The following is a 15,461-nucleotide window of genomic DNA, read 5'->3' on the forward strand; positions in this document are numbered from 1 at the left end:
TTGACCTTTTAAACCGCGCTCCTCTTCTCTGGATAATTTTTTTTAAGCAGATAGATTCTTTTCACAGCATGCTCTCATGATCATTCATATACAAGAACTGTGACAAAATAAATTTGAGCTGACTCTTTGTAAAGCCAGTCATTCTGATCAATGCATGTAGTTTTTAAAATGACAAAATCCAAGTGAGTGTTTAAATCAGTTTCTAAGGACTCTGCAAGTTTGCATGAAGCCACAAAATGTGACAGCGAGTGAGAGAATCCTGCAACCCAGAGCATCAAGAGTTATGCAGTAAGTCTTTACTGTGAGTGTGACGTTTTGTTTAAACATCGATGAAGCAGTTTGAGTTGTTGTGCACACACAGAAGAGAGGTTTAGTGGCAACACTACACCTGGTTTTCTGCATAGTCTGTCTTTTGACCTGCAGAGCAGCGTTGTGGGCTGCTCTTTAGAGTGTCAGCTGCCATCACTTGTTTCACAGCTGTAGTGATGTGTGAAACTATTCGCCTTACTGCACAGAATGACGGGGGAAAAGAGGAAGCAGTTGGTTGTCTTTTTACTCTCAGTCTGAGAACCAGAGGAACACACTCACACTCAAACTCGAAGGATTTTAGTCCTCTTTGTCGGAGCTTTTTTTTTTCCACCTTTAAGGACAAGAACTGATGAGAAGTCGCCTCTGTTTCACCCAATGTGAGTAGAGACTGGTTCATTTTAGCAGAAACTTCTGCCGGTTCTCAAGTAAAATCCTCCTCAGTAACGGCTTGTTTTTTTGTGCTGATGCTCTGTGTGAAACACAGTCTTGTTCTAATCCACCTCCAAACAAGGCAGTGGTGTCTATGTCGTCCGTCTTTGTGCCTGTGTTCTATTTTTCTCAAATGCAAAACACTCGGGGAAGTCGTGAACTATATGCACTGTGATCTACTTTATTGTGGCTCCAGTTGTGCTAAGATTAAACCGAAACTGCTGCAAAAATTGACAAACTGTGTCCTTTTTTTGTGTACAGTAAGTCCCTTAAAACATTCACAATTATTTCAGAGCAGACGCGTTGGCGTGTTCTTCTGTGAGTCAAAAAGAAACAGTTTCATTGCTCTGTTGCTGTCATTGCATCCACTTCCTTCTCTTTTTTTTGTATCTGCCCTATTTCCCAAAACCAGGCACATATGTGAGCCGCTCTGTGGAGTCAGAAGCGCCATTTTAATAATTTAACTTGCGTCTAACCATCTGGTGAACTTTTATGCATTTCCCCTTTTTCTTTTTTTGTTACTCTCTCTGCTGTCGGCTGTAATTATAATAATCAGCATTTATTTTGTCTAAATAGTTTCACATACTTGTATGCTGATTAAAAAAAAAAAAAAAAAAAAAACTAAAGGAATGAAAAACTTCTAAGAAAAAGAGCAGCAGATGACAGTTTTTAGGAATTCTCACTTGCGTTTTTCAACGCCAGTACTCCCACTGTCGTTTCTCTTTGAACATTTTTTTGCTGTGCAGTTCTTCTGTGTTGCTGCTGGAGGTAATCCCCAGCCTTCTGACTCCCCTCCCTCCACTCAGCTTCCCTCCTCCTCGCACTGGGTGCCACAGCACCAGTGTGATCAAACTCCAGTTCAAACTGGCCTCTGCTCTGCTCCGATGGCTGACTCTCCTCTTAACCACTCCTGGCCGTCTTTCTCCAAGCTCTGGATGAAGAGATGGTCCTTCAAGAGAGGTAATCTTGCTTCCAGGTTCAGCTTTAGTGTCAAGCCGTCTGCGACCCACTCGAGCTGGTGGAAACCGTCTCGCTTTTCTCCTCTGAGCCCCATTCAGTTCTTTTAACGTGACATGCTGAATGTCATTGTGACCTGATTGTGGTTTGCGGTGAATGACGGTTGGAGTCTTTCAGATCAAAGTTGGTGAAAGAGTGAAGAGTGCATTTTGTTGAACAGCGAGAGTGCCGAAATGCATTGTTCAATCAAAACAGAAACTGATTATTCGTCTGTGAAGTGCCACCTTGTGTCTGCAGAGCTGCGTTTGACCTTTTGTGGTCAACGTCCAAGGTGCTCTGCAACACACGCAGCAGCCCCTGTTCTTGCTCGTGCTTCCCTTTCGCTTCTGTGCAGCTTGGCACTTTCAAACGGCAATGAATTTTCTGATCAAAAAGATGAGGACGGCTGTTTTTGATGTGCGCTTCATGCTCTGATCTGACACCTCTGTTTTTTGGGGGTTTTTTTTGTTTTTTATCTGCAAGTAGCATCCGTCGTGCACCATGAGAAATGAACCTCTCTTCATTTCTCATGAAGCGAGAAATGAAGTAGTGACCAGTTTTAGGTTGGTCACCACAACCTAAAACTCGTTCATGCTGTCCCAGAAAGGGCAGTCTAAAAACATGCTTGACGTCTGGGGCTTTGTTTTTGTCTCGTCAGAATGACCTGACCTGAAAGCCGTCACCATTTGTGAGCCATACATCTGTGGGAAACGGCTCGACATGTGCAGCCTGACTAAATTAAATCACCTGACCGTGGCCTGGGTTCCTCTTGTGATTATCATGTAGCGCTCAGTAGCACCGAACTGTGTGGGTAAACATGTGCTTTTATTTCCTTCCACATCTTTTGCTGAACATCCCCTTTAAGGAAAAAAAGGACATCAAAATATGGGGTTTTTTGATGAAGTGTAGGAGGCGATTTAGGTATTTTATTCTGCTAAAACATCTCATGTGTTTATTTCTGTAGATTTTGATGATTACGGCTTACAGATGAATAAAGCTCAAAACTAAGTTTCCCAAAAAAATTTAATATTACATAAAACTGATAAAAAAAGGGTGTTTAACACATATATGTTCTGTTAAAGTCATGATGTGGCCCTCATAATCATGGGTAAGGCTCTACAGAGAGCTTTATCCATGTACTTTATTGCAAAGTTGAGCGGAAGGAAAAAGTGTGGCACAGATTCAAGAGGATTATATAAAAAAAAGTCATCTTAGAGTTAGGAAGAGATTCGCAACGCATGGACTGAGGCCAGAGTCGGTGAAGAGTCACAACAAGAAGACATATTGGGTCACAGCTGTTGCAGCTGTTTGTTTTTAGCCACTTCTAAACCAGAGAGAATATCAGAAGCTAAAAGAAAGAGGCGATGGACTATTGCTCGGTGCTCTTTTCAGATGAAGGTGAATTTTGCCTTTTAGTTGCAAACCAGGATCTCAGAGTCTGGAGGAAGAGTGGAGCAGCTGCAGCACAGAGCTCAGTTTCATTTAGCCACTGATTTTCTGTTAAAATAACATGACTCGAATTTAAAATGAATAATGTCATCTGTTAGTGTTGGCATACTGTGTGTTAGGAAGTCAGAAGTCATCAGGTCACTTCATACTTCCCTCTATTGACAAGTTTTATATGAAGATGATGAATCTATTTTTTTTTTTTTACTTGCCCACACCACTAAAGCACCGTAACGTGCTTTACTTTACTATAAAGAGGAAGATGACACAGGCGGATCACCCCCCTGCCACGCTGCAACGATGCAGTAATTCGTGTAAAACAAACCCCAACTAAATATTAACCACAGACACCGGACATTTGCTTTTAGTAGTGGAGCATTTCTGAAATGTATAATTTTCTATTAGCTTAAAGTAATATTTACTTTAATGTTGGGATTTAATTGACTGAAGTCATAGTCATGAAACTCTTGATTAAATCAATTCACTGAGTTTTCACATTTTCAATTGAATTACTGATGTAAATGAACTTTTAAATTATATTCAAATTTGCTGAGGTGCATATGTCTACATTCAAAAGTAAATGATTTTGCAGCGTTCAAATTTATAATGACTTAACATATGTTGGCAGAAATTGTTCAACCAGTGATTGGAGTTGTTTATTGCTTACAGATTCCTGTTTAAACAACTTTTAGTTCAACACGATACATGACGAATGCCTTGTTTACCGAACACACTACTCAGTGACTATGAATAAAAGCCGTTGTGTTAAGTTTTATGCCGAGTCTACTTCAGTAGTGTTAAATAGTTCTTCATGCACACTTTCGAGCATATAAAGCATCAAGCTGCTTGCAGCACATTTCACATGTTGACATTTTTACACGAGTTACCCATTTTTAATCTTTTTTTTTTTTTTTTTTTTGCTGCAGAGTGAGACCTCCCTTTTTCACAGGGAGCCAAACTCTGAAAAACAACCTGAGTCTGATTTAATAAAAAAGAAAAAAAAGAAAAAGCATTTTAAACCTGAGTGTATGTGCACACACAGCAGTGCACTGATGTTTCATTGTTTTGTCATGTCTGAGAAGAAATGAAAGGCCAACCATAAAAGGCCACAGCGACTCTGCAGCCCAGCATTGAGCGGCTGCTGCAGAGTCTCCTCTGAGTTTACACTTAACACAAGAAGGATTTGGACACAGGCTAATTCTCCCTCCGGGGAGGATGCTGCCACCTCTGCTGCCTCGGCCGATGATTTAGTAATATGGAGAACTGTATCTACAGTGTGTGTGTTTACACAGGAGCATCTCTGGCTGTCAGGAGGAAGACCACAGTGGATTCTGCAGGCCGATAACAAAACAGGGTGCGAGACTCGGCCTGTCGTTTTGCTACGTGAGCTTAGGAATCAAAATAAATAATTTGGTGCGCAGAACAAACGATTCCTTGTAGCTTTTGTTTCTTTTTGGTTTGAATGAGGGCACAGGGGCGCCCAGAAAACCTGGAACCTCTTTGTAAGACTTTGGTTTGATTTGTTACTCTGGAAATCAGTCTTGTCACCCCGTGTCGGTTTTGTATGTTTAGTAAATTCGTGTTTTGGTTTGGTGTTCCTATGTCTTGGTTTTTATGTTCTGTTTGGTTTCTCCCGGGCCTCTGTTTTTCTTGGACTGTTTATTTGGTTCAGCCACTCTTTCACTGGGAGCTTCAGCCTCTCACTCACAGCTGCAGCAAATCCGTTTTGTACTCTCCGCCCTGCTTACGGCATTACAACCCCAAACTTCGCCATGTTTTAGTGGGATTTTGATTGATAGACCAACACAATGCAGTGTATCGAGGGCAGTGTATTTGCGTTTTTTCCAAATTGTCTACCATGTATAAATTATAATGACAAAAAAATAGAAACATTACAAGAATTCTGTTGTAAGGCTAACAAATTTAGACTCAAGCAACAGATGAAGCTGTGAAAATTATTTGTCTAACTTTAGATTATTTTTGTTTTAGAAGGAATTTAAGTGCCAAGTTATAAATAAATTAAAATAACTGAAGTCCCACATCTCAATTCACTTAGAAAACATCTTGAAATGTGTCCCCTGGGTAGCCAAAAATGTCAACATGATTATATTTAAACATTCCTGATTAGACTTCATGGTCTTTTCTTTAACTTGTTAGAATTATTTAGAGATATATAATGTTGTTCTTGTTGTTTTCATTGTGTATTGAAGGCGTGGTGTTGTCCATTTTATAGCGCAATCAAGTAACCATGTCCGAATCAGGGGTTTCTCAAACATGCGTGGAAGAATCAAAACAGCCGTCCAAGTTTTGATGAGGGAATAACATTATAACATGATATAAAGTTTAAAACAGTAACTTTACCCTTTAAGGTTGTACACACAAGGTTTGAGAGACGTACATATAATGGTACGATGTGTTCTCAAGTGTAGGTCTCTGCTGATTTTAGCAGGTTTGTTAAGATTATTAATAGATGTCATGACTGAGGAAAGATGTGGGGGTCTTAAAGTTTCTTGTAGTTTGCCACCAGGTGCGGTGGTGTTTGCCAATTTCACAGTGGTTGATTGCTGTTACAAGACAAGCTGAATTTTTATATCAGTAAAACCAGTTGGTGCACCCTGACGCTCGTTGTATCAAGACGAGTAATTCTGCTGCTGCAGTAAAGACAGAGCCAGATAATATGTTTCAGCACAGATGGACTTGTGGCGACTCATAAATATTAATAGTTTTTCACATGTAGTCAAAAAGATTCTGTGAGTTTAACTGTGATTTTATGGAACAGGCAAAACGCAAAGTGGTTTGGTAGGTGGAAGGTTTTAAAATAAATAAATAAATAAAATAAAAATCGAAATAAAAATATAAAATTGTTTTATGCATTGGTGTTCAACTATTTAACTTTAATCACAGTCCAGCAGGTCAAAAGGGGAAATCGTTGGCGACCAATACTTCAGAGGACTGTGAAGAATACTTGACAGATTAAAAGTATTCTGACTGAATGACTCATTCACTCTTCTTTAAAACTGAATGATGGTCTTAAAGAAGAGTGAGGAATGTCTTTTGAAATCTGGATAATGCAATCAGCTGCAATATAGATCTCCCTCCTCAGATTGGCTGAAACCCGTGATACAATGCAACAGGATTACACACCCACATGTCTGCTTTGATCAGTGTCAAAAACGGACCTTTTTTGTCCTCTGCCACTGATTTGTAGAGGCGACTTTAATATAAATGTATGCTCTGCACACCGTGATCCGTTATTTACCACAGACGGACCGCTTCTTAAACTGCAGAGCAAAGGAATAAAATCGAGCTCTCCACCACCACTGACATGTAAAATAACACTGACCCTCTGAGAAGTTGCTATTGGTGACGGTGGCTTGCGGCATCATGTGAATCGAGGAATCTGTTTATGTAATGGAAATGTAAAGGAGCTTTCAACAAGAGCCTGGAGTGGGGTCTGCAGCGGGGCGTTTCATCCATCATGCACAGCACAGTCCAGACTGATTACACAGGTGCTGCGTGATTGATGCATTCAGCAAGCCGTCTGCCTTCCCTCCGGCTCCTTATCTCTCTAGAGAGCCGTTGACTGTGCTGTACTTTTAGAGAAACGTTTTTCAACAACAAAAAAAAACAAAACAAACAAAAACAAATCAATGCCTTTGTTGTCCAGCATCCGAGTGCAAGCCATGTAGCCGGTCCTGTGGGAATCCCAGTACCCAGCTGAGCGTCCAGGCACCCAGTGGGAAAGGATCTTCCTCCTCACTACCACCGGCCTCCATCACAGAGGATGGTGACAACACCAGTGATGATCAGGTAAAGAGTCTCTAACCTCGAAGTTTCTCCGGCTCATACAAGTTTCTTAAGTTCCAGAAACTGAAGCGGTGATCTGCTAACTTTGCAAACTTGTGCTTGCTGCAGTTTGCTCAGTGTCCTGTTCACAAAGCAGATGCCACTAATGACATACTGGTGCAAGCATGTGCTTTGAGTGCAGGAGGGGTGAGCAATTTGCCTTCATGCTGGATGGCAGCTATGTTTCATGTGCTCTCTAGATATGACTCAATGCTGCAGACACCAACACAACAGCGACAGCATGGCATCCTTAAAAGAGCTCGATATCACAATCAGAATCACTTTATTGCTGTAAACAAATTCACAGGCTATGTAATTGTGTTGATAAAAAACAAAATAAATAATATCTCTGTATCAGAGGGCAAATTGAATGAGCTTTAATCAGGGAAGAGGTTCATAGCAACTCTACAGGAGCAACCTAGATGTATGAATCATTAGTTTATCATTTATTTCCTCTTTAAAGAATATGAAAAATAAAGCTGATATTTAAAAAAAAACAGCTTTCAGTAGTCCTATTTAAAGTTTTCAAAAGGCTCAGTAATGCTGTGGAAGGTGACTTCGTAACCGAAATCAAGCTTTTTTTTTTGCTCTCTACATAGAAAATCTAATGATTAACGTCACCCTGAACACACCATTGACAGTGAAACATTGCATTAATTTGTTCTCCCCTTTCACATCGTTTTGTCTCCTTCCTCTCTTTGCGATCGTCCAGGATGCATCCTCAGTAGTCAGTGACTACGACTGTCCCTGTGTGGACGCAGGCAGCAGCCTAGAGGACCTGCAGGGTCTCAGTTCCTCCCTCAGGGACTCAGAGTACTTCAAAGACCTGCAGGGAGAGTCGCCGGCCTCACAGGCTGCAGCGTCAAAAGACACCTCTGCACTCCCAGAAAGCAACGCACGGCAAACCGATAACTTACAGGAGCCTGTAAACACAAACAGTCAGACCAAAAACCAGCCCACAGCTCTGACCACAGACTTCCTACAGGTCAATGCAACATCATTTCCTTCCTTTGAGCAATTTGCAGATGAACCTCCCTCTGACTCTGCTGCCCAGCTCAGCCCAAAGCCGCTGCCAGGTTGTGTCGCCGACAGCGATGACTTCACTGCCTCTGCACTCACCCTGAACTGGACAGTTAATCTAAATGGACTGCTGGAATCCTTGGAAACAGTGAAAGCGGTTGATGAACTAGACGACGTAAAGCGCCAGGGCAAAATGGAGCTGGATGGAGAGCCAGACATGGACAGCTTTCCAATTTTTGTCAGATCCATGTCAACGTCTCGGAGGCACAGCTGGGGGGTTCCTCTGTCGCCCCTCAACTCTGGCAGGAGGTAAGATGAGCAATAGGTGGTAGAAAAAGTTCACCTTAATAAGTCATTGCAAACTAATCTGTGTTCTGAGTACGAATTGAACTTAGATGTGAGCATTAATGCTACATGAGGATTTCTCTCTCTGACAGTTTAGGCCAGAGATCAGCAAACTTTAAAACCCACAGAACTATTTTCACTCTCATGTCTGTGTATTATTTATCCAGCACTGCAAAAGCTACAAACGGACGGTTACGGTTCTGATTAACTTCAGAAATACCAAATGTAAAAATGTGCTTAAATGGTAAAAACTATTTTATTTATGTTATTGGTTGTGAGGGAAAAACAAATAATGTATTGGCGTCATCCTGTTGTGAAAACTGTGTTGAAACGGTTTAAAAATAGAAATATTGAGAAATTCTGCAAAAGGAACTGCTATTTGTAATTGCTGTTGGTTTTACCAGCCACTGCTGACATCCTAAAGAGCCACATGCAGGCCTTCGCTTTAATCCATTGCAGCATTTTTTTATGGCGTCATTTCAGTAAAAGTGAAATAGTATATTTTATTTAAAAAAAAAAAATATGCAGAGAGCCTCATTAAAATATCTAACCGCTCTATTTGACATTTTGTGTTTGCTTCGCTGTGCTCTCAGACTGAGTCTGGACACCGCAGCCATAGACAGCGATGAAGATGGAGACGATGATGACGAGCAACAGAGCAGTCTTTTCCAGTCCTCCTCCCAGCAGCAGTCTGACAGCTTCTCAGCAGGAGCCGGAGATGAGCCAGATGGTTTCAGTTTGAGGGTAAACAGCCACTCTGCTACCAACCAAAAGACTTTTATTAACACTTCTCAGGCTTTCTTCGCGTCAGTGTCGAGTGAGAATTTCAGTAAAATGTCCACATCCTAAAGAATCACTACAAATTGCTTGATTTACTTCAAGTTTAGCCTCTTTCATGTTTTAGTAACATTCCATTTTCACCTTCAGACTTTTAAAATAGCATCATCCCATCATTTGCCGTTGCAACAGCTTCAAATCTTCACGGGAGGGTTTACACGAGGTTTAGGAACGTGTTACTTTTGCGAGGTCAGACACTGATGTTGGGCGAGAAGGCCTGGCTTACAGTCTCTGTTACAGGGCGCTGTGCAGAACTGTGATGCAGCTGCTGCACACTGAATCTGCCTACACACCAGCTAAGTTTCTAATAATCATAAAAATGCGCAAATTGGAATTACAAAAATAAGTTTGCTTAATGGAGACACATTTCTCGATAAAAAGTTTTTGTGCTATGATAAGGTGGTTTTTCAACCGTATCGAAATACTCTTTTTTTTTTTTTTTTTTACATCACATGATGTAAAAAAAAACATCATATGGTCAACAGCCGGATGTTACTACTGGCAAAAACGATGAAGAAGACGACAGGACGAAGGACGGTGACGGTTCGCTTTTGTTTGTTTCGGACAATGTGCAGCTGGCTCCACCAGAGCTCTCACAGTATTGAACAGTTCATAGCAAGTTGTCTGTCTGTTATTCAAACACATTGAATTCATAGTTCCTCGATAAAATCACCAACTGCAGTTTCCCCAAAACACAGCGCATGTAGCCGCTTCCCACTCCAATGCCTGACACCAACATCTACTCTGATGGCTGACTGATGATGATCTACTTTTGGGAATATACAAAACAAAATCTTTCACTCACAAAAAAAACCCAACATACTTGGTAAGATCTAAGAAGTATATAAAACAAATGAAAGAATGAAAAACCAATCTGGTTCGAGCAGCTTTCTGTTTACTGTCGGTTTGTCTTGCGTTTACATTGGCGGATCATGTTGGATCCTGTGTGTCCTGTAAAAATCTGGCTGGAGTGTGAAAAGTTGGACATGTTTTGGGTTTTAGTTGAGTCTGATGCCCACAGTGGAAGTCTGCTGCTATTGACTCTGCAAACTTTTGGATGGTCTGGAAGACAGAAACAGATGAGTGGCATGATTGGATGGGAACCAGGAAGTAAACAGAAATAATGGAGTTTACCAGGAGTGTGGGAGACACAGAGTCTTAGAATCCAGCTGAGACAGGAGATCCAGATCATGAAAAGCTTGGCCTGGAGAGACAGAAATGTTTGCAGAGAGCTGAGAGATTATATACAACATGCACAATCCAATAACCCATCATCTGAAAGTCATGGCAGAAAGCTCAGAAATGATGACAGAAGTACTCAAAAATAGTGGTGCCAAGCATGTGAGAGACAAGAGGCTGTGAATATTGTCAGAGGCGTTTCAGCAATACAAAATTAAGCACCTTTCTAAACAAGCTGCTGTTTCCTAATTACAAAACATGACCATCTATTTTAGAGAAATCTATAAAATGACAGAATGTGGAAAAAGAAAAAGAGTGTGAATACTTTGTACTTTGTGATGGCACTGTAACGGCACTTTGAGAAATAAAATCTTCAAATTTCTTTTAGTTTGAAAAATAATTATTAGATTTTTATTTCAAAATAAAATCTTAGCACTTCTTTTCGACATAAAGAAACAAAACTGAAACAGCCTATCATCATCATCATCATCATCATCATCATCCCTGAAAATAGTTTTTTTTATATATATATTATCAGTTTCATTAAATCCTAAAGGGTCAATCATTCAAAGATCCATGTGCTATTACAGGATTTTATGCAGCAGTTCACTGAATGAGATCATCCAGCATCTTGCACATCTTACACATTACAATTGCAACTTAATAAAAGCTAATAGACCCTGTGCTTTCGGAGCCTCCAGCTTTCTGGCTCGTAATCTGGCATCCTGTCTTAAATTACCTTTCAAAACTCACTTGGCCTTTGTTAATTGCCAGGCATCGTTATAAATGAATTCTTGTTTTAGTGGCTTGTTCCTCAATTTAAAGCTTTTCCATAAAACCCTCCCTTGTGATAAAACATTATATGCACTTTTTAAGAGAAAAGAGGAAAAAGGGATGACTGGAACACTGGATTTGATACCAAATAAGTCCACAGTTAGAGGGAAATGATTCATTTGGAGCATTGTGGCAAACTACAGAGAGCTTCCTCGCTACAGAGCCCAAAAACGACTAAATACTCTGCAGATTAGCAGCTAATAAAGGCCACTGTAAGCACAATTAATCTCAATACAGCACCTGCTGTAAACTGGGAAGTGGATGTAAAACAGATCAGATGTGCGTTCAACGCCCATGCCCGCTTATTCCTCTTTCAGGTCACCGGTGGACCAGGCAGGCAGCTGTACTCTCGATCGGACATCCTTGCCACCGATGAATATTCCCGAGCGGCGCACATTTCCCGCGTCGTGCAGACCTCCAAACAGGCCGCCAGGGCAGCAGGAGGTGGGGGGCAAAAACACATACTTTCTTCATGTGTAGTTGATTCATGCTTCACCTCTTTTCACAGTAGATCTATTCGACTTTTTCTCTGCAGTGGCAGAGGAGTTTGACCCAGAAGAAAACCTGCACTCATCAGAGGGACAAAGCCATATGTAAGTGCAACAACGCAGCTGAATACCTTTCCAAGAATATGATTCTGTCGAAGTAACAGTAGTATGAGTTTAATGAAGCTTGAAGGAGTGGAAGACGCTGCAACTCTTGAGCGGTTCATGCAGATTCTGCTCTGTAGTTGTAAATAGCCTGTTACGGTTACCTAACTCCCACATAACAAAGGGGCTTTCCCCATTCTCCCCTGACATTTCTGCTCCATTTCAGACGTCTGCAGTTTCCCCCTCCCACAGCTCACGCTCCTTCAGCTGCCAAGATGGCCCCTTTGCTGACTGACTGTGTCTTTATGTAATAAATGGTTGTACTCTGGTGATTTCATGGATGCGCCAGATGAAGGAGGATTGTCCTTCACTTTACGGTTTCAGAGTCAGTTCCCAGCAGACTGGTTCTTCCCTCTCCCCCCTCCACTCAGTGTCAGTGTTTTATTTGTCTTAGGCTGATGGTACAGAAAGTTCTGCAGGAGCTAAAGCTGTACTATGGGTAAGTAAACAGGAGAGGGAGGCCTGCACGCTTTAGCTGCTGTTCTAATGAAGACTGTGGCGGCAGAGTTTGGGTCTTCACCAGGGAGTGTTTACAAATTACACTATTTGTGTATGCATGATTTTTGCACATGGGGTTGCATGTGTCTGTCCTGGTCACTGTCACAAACGGTACGTCACCGTGGCTGGGAAGGATCTGCAGAGCACAGAAAGTGAGATGATTGGCTCCTAAAAGTTCACGGCAATATAAATCAGCTCATGCTGTCGGACTGTGCTTGTTTTTCTTGTTTCTATAAACTCTGGCTTTGACATGCTCATCCTTTACGGTCATTTGAGGTTTATATTTGGACCTGCGTTCTGCTTAAATGGATTCTCTCGCTGCATGAAGTTTTCTAACTGTCCTTCACAGAGCGAAGCACAGAAACAACAGCAGTCCAGACATCAAGGATTCAGGAAGTGTCACTTGGTACGAGTTCCTCTCCAATGCGTAAGTGCAACAGTTTACCATTGCACATTCGGTAATGACAATGTATCTTTCTTTCCAAGCGATGTCTGTTACTGAATATATTTTCAAATATCGCATGTTGCAAATTCTGTGGATGCAAAGTTTGTAATAAATAGATACTTAAACTTTTTGTCCAACATTATATTGATCATTTAAACTTCTCCCCTTTTATGAACACTTTCAAGCAAACAAATACAAATTATTCGCAACCCTGGCAGATTTAGGTTTGAAATTATTTTCATTGAACTAAGAAATTTGGGTAACACTTTATTTGAAGGGGGGTGAATAAGACTGTCATGACACTGTCATAAACATCTGTCATGAACATGAATAAGCCTTCATGAATATTTATGACTGTTGTCATAAAGCGTCATTCGGTAAATTATGACACTTTTAATACAAAGTTGACATTATTCAAAATGTCTTTGTTATGACAACTTGACATTAACCAGGAAATCATTACTGATATAAATTTGTTATAAAAGAATTAATGATTGCACTTTAAAAATGAGGTAACTTTATGTTATTAAAGGTAAAGTTTGAACAGTAATGATTTCTTGGTTAATGTCAAGTTGTCATAACAAAGACATTTTGAATAATGTCAACTTTGTATTAAAAGTGTCATAATTTACCGAATGACGCTTTATGACAACAGTCATAAATATTCATGAAGGCTTATTCATGTTCATGACAGGTGTTATGTCATGTTTATGACAGTGTCATGACAGTCTTATTCACCCCCCTTCAAAGTGTTACCGAAACTTGTTCTATCTTTATTGGCTGGGCCACTCCATTTATAATTTTTGTTTCATTTTGTTTGCAGTTACTGTCATTTCCCTAGTTACACCACTTCCTGTGTTCTTGTTTTCTCTGTCCTTGACACATTAGTCTTTTTTATAATGGTTGTAAACGTTCTAATTTTCTGCCTGAGCCAGCTATGGCCTGCTGCAAAATTAATTGAAGAAAGTAAACTGAGTAAACTGCAACTCTTTGAACAACCTGCATGGTCTAGTAAGGCAATTCTGCCACTGACACAGCAAGCCAACCAGTCCCATCATACTTCTTATCTAGATTATGAGAACAGAATACGCACAGAAAAATGTAATATAAATAATCAACAGCAATTTTAACTTTAGCTTGCAAGAACTCTTAAAATGAAAAACAACAGGGTCAGTAAGGCTGACAAAAAGCCACAAAAGTTCGATCGAAACCAAGACAAATTTTCAAAAGCACAACAAAGTGCTTTTGTTGTGAAGCACTTTGGTCAGATGAGGTTGTTCTGAATGTGCTACGTAAATAAACTTTGACTTGACTTCACTTGCATGCCAACGGCATTTTGCAGAAAGCACAGAAAAAAAAAATATCTACAGCATGTGAATTCAGTTAACCACAAAAGGTTTCAGTCATTACTGTACAATATGTCAAAAGCCTGTGGTTTAACTTATTTTGTGATCTGTAACAATAAAAGATGAAAAACATTTGAGATTTGTCTCAGAATAATTAAAACTCTCTGCAGCATGTGAATTCAGTTAATTCAGATGATCTTTTGGAAAAGGGTATTTATAAATTCCACCCTCATAAATAATTTACTTAGAAAAATATAGAATTAAAGGTATGAAACATATCAATTTATTGTTTAGCTTATCAAATGAAACACCTGGAAAACTAAATTTCATGCAGGTTAAGAGATTTTTGACTTATTTTGATTTGTACACAGGATGCTTTCTTCTTTCTCCAGGAACGAGGAAGAGGAAGACAGAGCAGAGAAGGTTGAGAAAGGAACAAAGGTGAAAAGGACCCTCAGCTCCCTGAGGAGCAGGGTGACAGGCTCCTTCAATAAAGATAAGGTAAACAACGCCTCAGATGAGTGGTGCATGACCTGCATTGGTCTCAATGCATCAACATATTCCAGCAAGTCACTTTTATTTGTTGTCCAGCAGCTCAGTTTATGAAACCAAATCTTGACATGTAAACACTTTACTTGTATGCATGTGGCACTCACATGTATGCATGTGAGTGCCACATGCATACAAGTAATCTTCTTACACAAACCCTATTGTATATCCTGACACACGGCCGCGCAAAACGCGCAGCATGCGCAGTGATGAAGGAGAACACACAACATTTGCATTTAAAAACCGCCCTGTGGGTTTGCTTCTCTCTCTCTTTTTTTTTTTTCTCTCTCCAGGGTAAGAACCGAGAAAAAGAGCTGCAGAGGGAGAGGGCGAAGGAGAGGGACAAAGAGAAAGAGAAAGTGTGCAGGACCCGCAGCAGCAACGGGCATCATTTAGTGCCAGGCTCCTTCTCCAGCTCCGCCACCTGCTCACTGTGCAGCAAGAGTCTGCTGAAAAAGCATGGAATGCAGTGCATGAGTGAGTAACACCGCAGTCACAGATGTACATGCGCCCACGCTTGCTCACCGCCTCACACAAGTGCGCAGGTGCTACGCTCACAGACAACCTTGCATCCAATTATAGCTCTGCTGCATGCATGCTCATTTACCAATGTAGTGGTGTGCTGGGGCACACGGAAAAAAAAACAAAAAAAAACTGCCAAGCACTTGGGCCCACCCACCACAAACTACCTGAAATGTCTTACACTAAGCCACTCAGCCATAACTTAATGAG

At 40.7% G+C, this 15,461-nt stretch overlaps 1 protein-coding gene across 1 annotated transcript in view; it reads left to right on the plus strand.

Annotated features, from left to right (window-relative positions):
• The first annotated feature begins 527 nt into the window (after positions 1 to 527).
• The window catches only part of LOC103138562 (rho guanine nucleotide exchange factor 18-like), a 57,216-nt gene continuing 42,282 nt past the window's right edge, over positions 528 to 15,461 (plus strand). The window contains exons 1-10 of the mRNA XM_016671842.1: positions 528 to 1,698; positions 6,848 to 6,990; positions 7,739 to 8,355; positions 8,985 to 9,135; positions 11,559 to 11,685; positions 11,777 to 11,834; positions 12,286 to 12,330; positions 12,739 to 12,816; positions 14,573 to 14,681; positions 15,023 to 15,206. Of these exons, the coding sequence (XP_016527328.1) occupies positions 1,398 to 1,698; positions 6,848 to 6,990; positions 7,739 to 8,355; positions 8,985 to 9,135; positions 11,559 to 11,685; positions 11,777 to 11,834; positions 12,286 to 12,330; positions 12,739 to 12,816; positions 14,573 to 14,681; positions 15,023 to 15,206 (1,813 nt within the window). The 5' untranslated portion in view covers positions 528 to 1,397. The remainder of the gene's footprint in view (positions 1,699 to 6,847; positions 6,991 to 7,738; positions 8,356 to 8,984; positions 9,136 to 11,558; positions 11,686 to 11,776; positions 11,835 to 12,285; positions 12,331 to 12,738; positions 12,817 to 14,572; positions 14,682 to 15,022; positions 15,207 to 15,461) is intronic.

Source organism: Poecilia formosa, unplaced genomic scaffold (assembly GCF_000485575.1).
Source record: "Poecilia formosa unplaced genomic scaffold, Poecilia_formosa-5.1.2 Scaffold52, whole genome shotgun sequence".
Lineage (NCBI taxonomy): Eukaryota > Metazoa > Chordata > Actinopteri > Cyprinodontiformes > Poeciliidae > Poecilia > Poecilia formosa.